General features: G+C 38.0%; 1 protein-coding gene and 1 long non-coding RNA gene across 2 annotated transcripts; one reads left to right on the forward strand and one right to left on the reverse strand.

Moving 5' to 3' along the window:
• Positions 1-7087: 7087 nt before the first annotated feature.
• LOC131236109 (uncharacterized) lies at positions 7088-8946 on the forward strand. Its single transcript, XR_009166542.1, has 2 exons — positions 7088-8724; positions 8894-8946. It is a non-coding gene; the product is annotated as an uncharacterized LOC131236109 (long non-coding RNA).
• A 1056-nt stretch (positions 8947-10002) lies between these two features.
• On the reverse strand, positions 10003-12745 carry LOC131236104 (uncharacterized). The gene is made up of 4 exons (XM_058233242.1): positions 12452-12745; positions 12230-12322; positions 11477-11767; positions 10003-10035 (listed from the first exon to the last, which is right to left on the reverse strand). The coding sequence occupies exons 1-4, from the start codon at positions 12563-12565 to the stop codon at positions 10003-10005; spliced, it is 531 nt and encodes a 176-aa protein (XP_058089225.1). The 5' UTR covers positions 12566-12745.
• Between the last annotated feature and the right edge of the window lie 459 nt (positions 12746-13204).

A 13204-nucleotide genomic window follows, 5' to 3' on the forward strand; every position in this document is an offset into this window, starting at 1 on the left:
GCCTAAGAAAGAGGCTAATGCAGTAGACGATGAAATCGTAGCCATGGTCACAGAAGTGAACCTAGTTCAAGAGAAAATCCCTGGTTGGTGGTATGATACAGGTGCCACAGTCCATGTATACAATGATCGATCTGCTTTCAAAACCTATGAAAATGAGACCAATGGTCAAGAGGTTCAAATGGGAAATGAAGGACGATCGAAAGTTGTAAGCAAAGGAACCGTGGAATTACTCTTTACCTCTGGAAAGAAGGTAATCCTAACCAACATACTGCATGTCCCAGATATAAGGAGGAATCTTGTTTCAGGGGATCTCTTGAGCAAGCCTGGGATTAGGGTTGTGTTTGAATCAGGCAAGCTGATCTTGTCTAAGAATGGGAACTTTGTGGGTAAGGGATACGCTTGTAATGGGATGATCAAACTCTCTTTAAATGAAAAGAATTCTTCTGCTTACATGATTGAGTCTGTAACGCTATGGCATGGTAGACTAGCCCATATTGGCTATAGTACCATAAAACTCATGGTTAAGAACGGCCTAATATCATACAATGATAGTGACAAAGATAAATGTGAAGTATGCATACGGTCTAAAATAATAAAGAAACCATTCCCTAGCGTTGAGAGATCCTCTCAAATATTAGACCTAGTGCATACTGACATATGTGAACTAAACAGCGTTCTTACCCGTGGAGGTAAAAGGTACTTTATAAATTTATAGATGATTGTTCAAGATATGTATATATATATATCTGTTAAAATAGAAAGATGAAGCATTTAATGCATTCAAAATCTATAAAGTTGAAGTAGAAAATCAATTAGATAAAAATATTAAAATCCTTTATAATGATCGAGGAGGAGAATATTTCTCTAATGAATTTTCTAACTATTGTGAAGAACACGGCATAATACATCAGTGCACAGCACCTTATACACCACAACAAAATGGTGTAGCAAAGAGAAAAAATAGGACGTTAGTAGAAATGGTCAACTCAATGCTAATACAAGCACAGTTGCCATTAAGCCTATGGGGAGAAGCGCTGTTAGCTGCATGTCATGTTTTAAACCGAATTCTTTCTAAGAAAACCAAGACCTCTCCATACGAAATATGGAAAGGAAGAAAACCAAACATAGGGTATCTTAGAGTGTGGGGGTGTCTTGCATATTGCAAAACTCCAGAACCTAAAAGAACTAAATTAGGACCAAGAGCTATTAAGTGCATCTTTGTAGGATATGCACAACATAGTAAGGCCTATAGACTTCTAGCCTTAGACTCCAATGTAATCATAGAGTCTAGAGATGTAGAGTTCTTTGAGAATTCTGTATTCACGGAGAAAAAGAATGCTGAAATTCAATCTCCTAATGAAAATATAAAAGAACCACAAATAGAAGAGAAAACTCCTAGTGAACCTCGTAGGAGTCAAAAAGCAAGAGTAGAAAAAAGTCTTGATCCTGATCAAATAGACTCTCAACGACTCTCTTTTTATCTAGTTGAGGGTGATAGAGAGAAGGTGATTAGGAAAATACCTATGGTTTTGACTATAGAAGATGAACCTAAAACCTTTAGTGAAGCTATGTTTTCAAGAGACTCTGCTTTTTGGAAAGAAGCCATTAATGATGAAATGGATTCTATAACATCTAACCAAACATGGAAATTAGTAGATCTACCTCCAGGTTCTAAATCAATAGGTTGTAAGTGGGTATTTAAGAAAAAATATCACACAAATGGTACAATTCAAACTTTTAAAGTAAGATTAGTTGCTAAAGGTTTTCGACAGAAAGATGGAATTGATTATTTTAACACTTATTCACCAGTAGCTCGAATAACATCGATTAGGATCTTATTCGCTCTTGCTTCCATACATCATCTTCATATCCATCAAATGGACGTGAAGACAGCATTCCTAAATGGTGATCTCGATGAGGAGGTTTACATGGAGCAACCAGAATGGTTTGTTCTACCAGGAAATGAAAGAAAAGTTTGTAGACTTGTTAAGTCTTTGTATGGATTAAAACAAGCACCAAAACAGTGGCATGATAATTTTGATTCTAAAGTTCTGTCTTATGATTTTGAACACAATATTCTTGATAAATGCATATATTCAAAAGTATGTAATGATTATCTTATAATCATATGCTTGTATGTAGATGATATGTTAATAATCAGTAATAAAATGGAAGGGGTAACTGAAACCAAAAAGTTTCTCTCTTCAGTTTTCAAAATGAAAGATCTTGGACAAGTGGATATCATATTAGGTATCAAAGTTAAAAAATATAGTGGGGGTTTTGCATTATGCCAGTCTCATTATATTGAGAAAATAATAAACAAGTTTAATCACTTGAAAATTAAAAAGGCAAAGACCCCGTTTGATCCAAGTATCAAGTTAAAAGAAAACAGTGGAAGAACAGTTGCACAACTAGAGTATGCTAGTGCTATAGGTAGTCTTATGTATGCGATGCAATGCACAAGACCGAATATAGCATACGCTGTGAGTAAACTAAGTAGGTTTACAAGTAATGTAAGTGTTGAACACTGGAAAGCAATTAGTAGAGTTCTAGGTTATCTTAAATAAACCAAATAACTAGGGCTATTTTACTCAGAATTTCCAGCAGTATTGGAAGGATATATCGATGCAAGTTGGATATCGAGTGCAGGAGACAACAAGTCCACTACAGGGTGGATATTCACCCTAGGAGGTGCAGTTGTATCTTGGGGATCCAAGAAACAAACTTGCATAACGCACTCAACTATAGAATCTGAGTTCATAACTTTAGCTGCTACAGGCAAAGAGGCTGAGTGGTTAAGGGATCTTCTTTTAGAAATTCCATTTTATGCGAAGCCTATACCGGCTGTTTCACTTCATTGTGATAGTGAAGCTACTCTAGCAAGAGCCTATAGTGGTACCTATAACGAGAAGTCCAAGCACATAAGTTTGCGACATGACTATGTAAGACAATTGATTCAAGATGGAATCATTGCGATTTCATATGTAAAATCAAGTAATAACTTGGTTGATCCTTTTACTAAACCTCTAACGAGAGAGGTAGTAAGGACAACATCTAGAGGGATGGGGTTGAAACTCTTTACTTAAAGTTTCACCAGTGAAAGAAACTCAATCCTAAATTAGAAAATCTCTAAATATTGGGTTTAATGGGTAACAACAATTCACTGATAAGTGAAAAGTTTCAGCACTAAATAAATTGATAACCTCATCCAGGATGATAGTGCTGGCCGTTATAAAGAGGGATGGGTATTGAACTCTTAATGAAATCCAGTCAAACAAGACAAGTGTTTTAAACGGAAACACTGGAAGGATTTCACCTATGTGAACGTAGAAGTGATGCCGCTTCTCATAAGACTTAGAGTTATCTCGGGATCGTTCATGAAACAGGCTAAGCACATGGCCATTAAAAGTGCTAAGCGAGATTATAAAGGAACACCTAACGCATAAGCTATTATGTGTGTAGTATTTTCGGTTATATCATAAAGGAATAACTGGTTCAATGCTGCGGCAACCAGAAATTTCGAAATAACTTTAAAATGCTTACACTAAGGAAAGATTCAAATCGCAAGATATCTTTCTTTATGCATAATAACTGTTATTTTGGCAGAATTTTTTCATTATTTTAAAAACCAGTGGGGGATTGTTACCTTTTTGTGGTTTAAAAAATAATTAAAAAATTGAAAATTCAAATTTTCAAAATTTTGGGATTTTTCCGCCAAAATACCTTTTTGAATTTTTAATTTAAAAAGTGCGGTGTGTGTGCTTTGTCCCACATCAGAAATACAGAGAAAAGTTTTGTGGTTTATATGAGATGTTGAGAAGGGTATTCTTACTTGGAGCTTTTTTAGAAGAGATGAAACCTGGTTGCGTGTTCCAGTGCGCGCACCCGCGCGCTCGCGCTCGGGCTCGGGCACGGGCACGGGCGAGGGCGTGGGCAGTGAGGCAGTGTGGCTGTAGTGGCGCTAGATGACGCACTTTGCACTTCGCACGTGCGCATCGTGTCACAGAGTGGTCACTCCCTGGCGACCTTGCGCGAACTTGGTGCGACCTCGGTGCAATCGCGGTGCGATGGGTCTAGTCAGAGCCTTAGGGCGGTGTGGATCTGAAATGTTGGAAATGAGCCTGGGTTTTATAGGTGACTGAGAACGGTCAGATCTTAAATCCGAAACGTCCAGCCGTTTCTTAAACGGATAGCTACCTTAAAAGCCACAACGGTCCGAAAACGGACGGGCCAGGATGATCCAACGGTCAGATCTACAGATCTAATGACCAGAAACGTCTGAGATTAATGGACAACGGCCAGAAACATTTTTCAAACGTTCTGGACTATTGAATACCGCACAGCAACGGGTCTAAACCTGAGGCCTATATAAACTGGACCATTCCAGTCCGATTTAATCATCTCAACACACCATCTCCCCATCAAATCAGATACGGTCCATAGCTTCATATTAGAATACTTTGTCATCTCCATAGTCTAAGTCTGCCAGAATAAATCGACTGCGTTAGAATTGTTCCATAGTGGACCTATCGTGATTGCTGCACGCTGGATCCAGATAAGGCTTGTCTTATCCTGGAAGCAATTCGCCTGTAACCCATCAGCAGTTGATAAGGGGGCGAATCACGCTTTAAGGACAGCGTATTTTATACGTGATTCAGCCTAGTGATAATTTTATTTTATCATTTATTTTCGGTGTATTCAAAAGTAGTTTTTCTAACAGGTAACACCTCGGTGGGGGTTACCGTTAGCATGTGGAGTCTACCTTGATAAATGTGTTTCATATCCATGCTTCTCATCCATTTTTTTCATCCATTTTTTCATGTCATTTAAGGATGTTTTGAAAAAAATTAAATAGATCCAACTCCTCAATGAAGCACAACTGAAAAAAGTGGCAAATAAGCATTAAAAACTTTTTATAGGCTACAAAATTTTTGGATCAAACTAATCTATGCAATTTTCCTTTATTCAGTTTTGGTTGGCCTTATCAACAAGTTGGATGTTAAGTAAACATTACAGATCTTCTTAAAGTGAGCATCAAGGAGTTTTTAATGGCAAGCATTCAATTGTTAGTGTTTCTTGCGGTGCAGTTCACCTGAAATATGGATATGGTTAATGTTAAGGACAGCTTCCTAAATGGGCTAATAATAATAAAACGAACTAACGGAATGCACATACGACATATCATGAAGGTGTACGGTGTACACTACCGTAAAGGTAAACCCAGTGAGCTGTTACTCGGGTAACACGTAATCCACGCCCATTACGAGGTAACACGTAAACTGCTCCCATTCATCCATGGTAGGCCACCACGTAAAGATCCCAGCTCTAGCGTTAAATGCAACCAGGGTATCAAATAACTGACGAAGGAAGAAAACCCAAGTAGGCTACCCTCTCTCTCATCTTCCTCTTGTTACCTCTTTTAATTTCCATAGCAGCAAAGTTACCCAAATCCCTCTCATTATTTCCCAAAATCAGGTAAAATCCCCCTTATACGGAAATCTCTCGTTCAAGCCATGGATCCGAAAGAGATTTGGCATGCGGCTCTCCACCATTCATTTCCCAACGGATCTCTCTTCTCCTCTATGAATACCAAAGCAAATATATCTTTTAGACACATAAAATTGCCTTTCAAACTCTACCTTGTGTGTGTGTGTGTGTGTGTGTGTGTGTGTGTGTGTGTGTGTGTATATATATATATATATATATATAAATTCTTTTTCATTCCATCCATCCCTTAAATACGTCGGGGCAACTCATTGTACACAGCGGCATCCTCATCAGTCCTCAAACGTGGCCCACCTTGTATTCTATGACGGATCTGACGGTTGCGCCTATGCCAAACTATAATAAAGAAATCCTTCAAAGCAATTCCTCACCGTCGACGAGTGGGTTCAGATTCGACAAATCTGGGGAAGTTTTCATATTCAACTTTATTATTTCATCTTATCATTATATTTTTTCGATCATTTAAGCTAATCATTTTTTATTTAGTTCAGTGTTGTTAATATCTTTTTAAAAAAAATAAAAATAAAAAATTACGATTGTTAATGGAAGATTATTCATTGTTATCAAAACCCCTTTATAGTCTTCAAAAACGTCTGGATCCAATGGGCTATCTGATCTGAAAATTGAACCATTCAATCACTCTGGTTGGGTTCATCATTCATTCTTCCCAAATGGTAGGCGTACAAGTTCTAATAATAAATAACTGTCCTCCAAATGGTAGGCCCAAATTTATATCGATTGCCAAACAAAACTTGTGGTGATTCTATTTTCTAGCTGATGATTAGCAGGCATCTAAGAAACAGTTAGAATTAAAAATAACCTACAGTGAATTGAATAAACAAATGTTCATTAATCTTAGTTTAAGATTGTTCAATCTATCTTTATTGGAATTTGAACCTAATTGTTTATAGCTTGTTAGAATTAATTATTTTTTTTTAGTAATTTTCAGATCGGTCTGGATCGATGGGTTTCCAGTCCTAAAGTCAACCTGGCTATACATCTAGTTGAGTCGAGTTTTTGAGTTTTTAAACTATGCTGAGGACTGGGCATAAAAAAATTGACTATTCCTTTGCTAGAGTAAACAAAATAGTTAAGCTGGAAGAGACAATTCTAATTTCATTAAGAACAAAGAGGAGCCTAGAGGGCTCTAAGCCTCGTGTTGCCGGGTGGATGGCTTTGGCTGATTGTCCTTTGACGTGATTGGAAATTCAAAAGCGGCCCCATTAAGATGCAGTGCCTATCTCTCAATGCTATGGCTAAGCTTCAGGCAGATTGCAAGGGGAGATTGGACCTGAGAAGGATAACAAAATTGTAATAGCAGAATTTCTCAAAATCCCCCCAATGCCAGCTACCGATTGAATCCCATAGGAAATACACTCTAGCACACTGATCATCACCAACCACTGTCATCCAGTCTTTGCAGATATCCATGGGGGCCTGATCCTTTGATTTGGATGTGGCTGCCCATTCCGGCACTGTTCCTATCACCGTGATGATCAACTCCTGGATAGAGACTTGCATGTCCTTGAATATCCAGCTGTTATTCTCCTTCTAGATCTCCGAACAAATTTTGAAACCATTTTTTCAGTAAGGTCTACTGCCCCTACATGTGAATTCCTCCCCTATTGACTGGTTTAGAACCACTTGATTCGAAACTTCCCTCGAGGGTGATTCCATTCCTTGGATGCCACCGGATAGCGGAAAGAAAAGGATGATTACCACTTTTCTCAGGCTCCATACATGTGATGCACCGATTTGGAAAGGCATACCTCTTTGTTGCAACTTGTCCACTGTAAGAGTTTTCCCATGCTTCACCAGCCATGTGAAAGCCACTACTCTCGGCATGACGGTACCATTCTGGAGCGAATTAGCAAATGGGCAGAGCTGAGAAGGTGCCTGAAGCCTCCTATTTCCAACCCCTGTGGTCATCTTACCATGGGTTTAAGCAAGCTTCCTCAAGCAAACACGTCAACGCCTGAAAGGGGGCCATCTTCCAGCCATTCATCTTCCAAAAAATGGACATTGTCACCCTATCATTATTCACCATAAAACTAAGGCCATCAACCATCACCTTACCTCACAATTTTAGACTGATTTCCCATGGACATTATTCCCTTCCATAATTGGGAAACAGGGAGCCTACCAACCATAACCAGATCCCATCCCCTGTTTGTTGCTCCATATTTTTATAGAATAACTCTTTTCCAAAGTGCCCGCTTCTCCACAACTGATGTAGAGCGGGTCGCGGACACTTTCATGTCCAAGATGGATTAGAGAAGGCCCGATCAGAGGCAGAAGTCATCAAGACCGTCAGCACCTTAAAACTGGCATATCTCGCAAACCGGAATGAGTTACTTGATGTACCATATTTGATTTTGGGGTAGGACAAGCTACTTTAGCCAACCAACCCCGCATAGCCAGGTTGCCCACGCCGAATTTGTGAGATTCCATCATATCGGCGGTCAAATTCCATGTTTATTTCCATTTTTACTATTTTTAGTAAGTTTTAGCTTGATTTTAACTCTTCATCTGTTGGGCTTTAGGAGTTGTGTCCAACATGAAAAGTGTTTAGAAAAATTTGGAGAATAACGTGGTTAAGCCACATAGGACACTTACTATAAGTAGTAAATTTAGTTACGAATTTTAGGGAGTTTTAATTATAGTTTAATTCCTAAACTTATTCCAAGTCTTGGTATCCCTATTTAAAGGGTTGTAGACTCATTTATTTCAGCTATCAATTATCAACAAGTTTCTTTCATATATTTTAAAATTATTTCTATTTCTTTTCCTCGTGGATTCGAGAAGTTTCTGTGAGGAGTCTAGAGAAGCTCCGTGGATTTGGAGTAATTATCCTTGAGGAAGACGGTGATCGACCTCATCATGTTCATCCCTGCATCAACAACAAACCTCCATCACAATCTACACAGGCGAGTTTAGTTCCATTCTCTGATCCTGCCTAGCGCCTACTCCGAAACCCCTCCTCCGGTTTCAGTACCTCTTTCCAATTGATGAGATGTAATTTCTGGATCTCATCCCAGTAACCCCACAAGAAATCCCTTTGGATTTTTTCAATCATTTCTGCAACCATGCGCATGGTTTTAAAGAGGGAAGTATTTTACACCGATTACACAGAAGATTCCTTGTTTACCTGCAAATTTGCTAGTTCTTGCATCACAATTCACATCTGCCATGTGGACAGAGATCCAAGCCATTCATCAGGTTATGTGCTCATCCGAACTTTACATCTGGTTTTAACAGTGGTTAGATGTTCTGCCTTGAAAACTAGTCCATTTTACTCAGGTGGGTTACAATGAAAATTGTAAACTACTAGTCTTTCTGGCCTTCCATTTGCTTTGTATTTTCATGGCTCACTTGCTTTGTATTCCAGATATCTAAACAACATAGATAACCTGATGGAAAGATCTGACCTTGCACGTGTTACATAGTGGCACATGTTTTTGCATCTAGATGGTATGGGCTCCTACAACCATGGAATTAGCAAAGCTAACATGATGTTGAGTACAATATGTTCACGTCCGGTTGCATTGCTATAGTATTTGTGGCGACTATAGCCATTGGATGTCATGTTTCGATGATCTGAGCCGTTTATAAGGTGGGCCACACCTTGGATGCGGGATGCACAAAAAATTATTAGACTAGAATATTCCAATTCTTCTTTCATTTATATCTTTGACTTTGAACATGTAACGTTTACTTAACCATTGGTTTGTGGGCCATTCGTCAAAATATAAGATCTTCCAATCTTAAAGGTTGTCAATGCAATCACTATCAGTTATTGGGTGCATCATTTCGATTACCCAAAATGACATCTCCACATCCGACGACTCATGGCTGTAGTCCTGATGTATCCTACAACAACCCATGTTGTCACAAACCACACGTACAAATGCATATAGCTACTTTTATTATATCCCATCCCCCCCCCCCCCCCCCCCCCCAAACACCTCTCTCTCTCTCTCTGTGCACGCGCGCGTATGTGTGTGACTATAAGTTACTGTTCACTCAGGCACACAACTTCCAACCTTTCATGTATGCGTGACTTCCAACCTATAACCGATCCAATAGGTTGGCACCTTGTGCAAAAATCAGCCGAATCCACTATCAAGTGGATGACACTTGTATTTTGCTATTTATCAATGGCTAGACACTGTTTTCTATGGTGTGGGGCACTTGATGAGTAGATAGGCTTATATTTGTATAGGTGATCCTCATGGTGGGCCAACCTATTGGAAGGGTTGGATGTCATATTCACTTAATAGGTTGGGAGTTATTCACTGGGTAGACCATAGATTGTGCACAATCCCAGCCTCCGATTTGTGGAAACTTCTGGTCTTGTCCAAAAGTCAGAATTAGTTTCACAATCCCAACCTCTGATTTATGGAAACTTTTGGTTTATTATACGCAAACTTTCATTATATGCCTAAATTGGTGCCTATAGTTTGGACAGCTTAAATTGAATTACCTGTGTTACATCCATCACACTATCAGAGTATCAACGTTTTTCTCTTTCTACATAGAAGGAGAAAAGCTCAGATACAACGATTGAATCAGAAGTTATGATACAGCATCATGTTGCTGCCCAACATCTTAACAGGTCAAATTTGTAGGACGGCCATCCTAAAAAAGATAAGTGACTCCATGGTGACAACTTAGGAATAGGATGCTTCAAAACTTGTGTCTTTTAGATTTCTTGTCAATGTTAAGTTTGCTAGCAAGAAAAATAAGTGGTTTATCTAAATCTTCCATTATTCACATCTCTAGGCACCACTATTGGAAAATAGTGGATTACTCTACCCAATCAAAACCATCAAGATAGTGGATCCAACTTAGATGGTGTATAGATAAAAAATCATAATGATTTGATGGTCATAACCCTTGATTTGAAGATCTTGGCTCTTCATTCCAAAAGGGTAGGCAACCCATGATGCACGGGCCCTGGTAACACATGTTTAGCCCAATTCCTCTATCACGAACCATGCATTCCATTTCCATGGAAAGACGGATTTGCCATTCCCTTCATGCATTTCTCACTCATTTTCCTTCTTCATGCATTTATGCATATTCTCTTGAGTTGAGCATATCTAAACCCAAAATATTTGGTGAATCCAATGATATTTCTAAATTGCATTTTCTTTATTATTTTTGCATTTTGATAATCTTTTGAAGTTCATAGGAAGTGTTTTCCATATATCCTTTGACATGCAACATAAACTTGAGTCTTTTAGAAACTAATAAACTTCAAAAGAAAGTACATCACTAAGTAGAAGTCATATAAATGATGGGTAATAGCTAACAAATCAAAACATGATAATAAGATCCGATATTTGCATTTTAAATGAAGTGTTCCAACCTCAAAACATGATATTAAGATCCAATATTTGCATTTTAAATGAAGTGTTTCAACCATGGATAAAACTTGCATATCTAATTTGAAGAAACCAGCACAGTAGCCATTTCAGCCAATGCCCACTTTCTGCAAATTGAATATATGGACTCATGGAATCGCTTGCGAAAGCATTAATCGCATTTTTTGCCTTGCATGGAATGTGAACATTGTGGATTTGAACCTCTGATGCTCAATTATAGACTTAGATCTGAGTGGATACAACTGTAATTTTTTTTAAAATATAATGAAGAAATGGACATCATACAACTGAATACAATGAAATCATAGCTTATGAGTATCCATGCATTACCTATTACATGTAATGATAAAATATTAAAATGGAACCTTAGCTAATACATGTGTAAATACAATTATGTAATTGAAAGAGAATATGAAAACTATCAAACTCTTTTCATGAACTTAAATGATATTGTATCAAACTTTTCGGAAACAGAATGTGACCCCAAAACCCACAACCAATGCCATTGATACTATGGCAGTGTACATGAGAACTTTAATAATAATAATAAAACATTGTGTGTTTGGGCATATGCTTTTGAGTACAAGTATGCAGCTCCCAAAGATGAAAGTGATGCACAATGAAATTAAGGATGCCTTGAAGAAAAAATTGTGGCTTGAACCTGTTGTTTGATTTCCAAGAAATCCTGCCAAAACTGCAATAACTCCGCAAGCGGCAATCTCACTAGCCCAGATTGCAACCGTTAATCCGGTCTTTAGGTCTTTTGCTTGTGTCTCATTTTGTGATGGTTGCAGTTGACTAGCTTCAGAATTCATTCCTCCTACTACTCCATCAGCTTGTTGGTTTATTGCAATTGTGGTGCTGGTTTCATGGCCCTTACAGTATAGGGAGGGTTTAAATTTGTTGTTCCACCAAAACAAGGATGCTAATCGCATAAATAATTACAAGAATAAAATTAAGATGCAAACTTTCATCCATGAAGCCATATGTCCATTGCATGGACCATCCATGATGGGACACGTGGAAGAATGAATTATCTATTTGATTTGTCAATTTAGGAGCCCCATAGTTGATCAATAGTCATAAAAAAACTTATGTCCATGGTGCAATCCCATCTATCTGACAAACAGTTTAAATCGGATAGTTCAGAAATGTCAAGGGGAAAAAAAAAAGTTACTAGACCTACATTTATGTGGGAAAATCACTTGGCAAGAATTCTCTGCCATTCATGGTTTTGTACAGTTTGCATCTTACGTGGGTCAAAAGATGAATATTCTGGAGGGATATACTGGTAGAATGTGAAACTTTTTGCTAAAAACGTTTATAGTGGTCAATACCTGATTTTGATTTGGTATTTGAGAATTCATGTTTTGCATGTCTATTTGGATTTGTAATCCTGTGCTAATCTCAGCATTGGAATGTACATGTTGCTGTAAAATGAAAAACAATAGAAAAAAAAAATGTGGATGTTATAAGTAGCATCTGCATCAATAAATTCATTTCAAATAATAAAACAGGATTTGAAAGCAAAAATTACAGGAAGTAAAAAGGTTTTCCACCTCTATTGTTACATCATCCATCCCCAACATCTGTATCTTATTCAGCAACTCAACAATGTACATGTATAATGAATAAATGTATGAAAATATGCTGCAGCGTCTTGTTAAAGCCATAACTTGTCCCTGAAATGAAAATAATGAAGTGAATAAATCACTAGGGATGAGAAATTAAGCGTAAAAACAGTAGTTCAATAATACTAAAACTCGATTTTATTTGATGTTGAGTTGGGTCGGGTTGTGTCGAAGGGCTGAAAGAGCATAATTTTACTCGGCTCGATATTCAAATATATAAATGAAAAGTGTATATATATATATATATATATATATATATATATATATATATATATATATATATGGAAAAGGTTTTATGCAGTCCAGCTGTGTGGCCCACCGTGATGCATGTCGAACATCTACCCCATCAGTCAGATGCACCATTCCATGGTGGACCTGGGGATTAAAAATCAAGTCAATCTGTGACTTGTGTGGGCCACACCACATACAAAGGTTGAGAGGGGTTACCCTCCATTAAAACATTCATAATCATTTGTTGGGCCCACCGACATGTGGTTCACAAATCCAGCCCGTCCATTATGTGTGTCCCACTTGGATGAGGGGTCAGACCAAGTTTCAGATGCATCCAAATTTCAGGTGGGCCCCACAAAGTGCTTTTATATGTTTTAGGCATGTCTTCACATGATTTTAGTTGGTATGGCCCACCTGAGTTTTCCATATACGGCTCATTTTTGGGATATC

The sequence above is a fragment of the Magnolia sinica genome, unplaced genomic scaffold (assembly GCF_029962835.1).
Source record: "Magnolia sinica isolate HGM2019 unplaced genomic scaffold, MsV1 ctg222, whole genome shotgun sequence".
Classification (NCBI taxonomy): domain Eukaryota; kingdom Viridiplantae; phylum Streptophyta; class Magnoliopsida; order Magnoliales; family Magnoliaceae; genus Magnolia; species Magnolia sinica.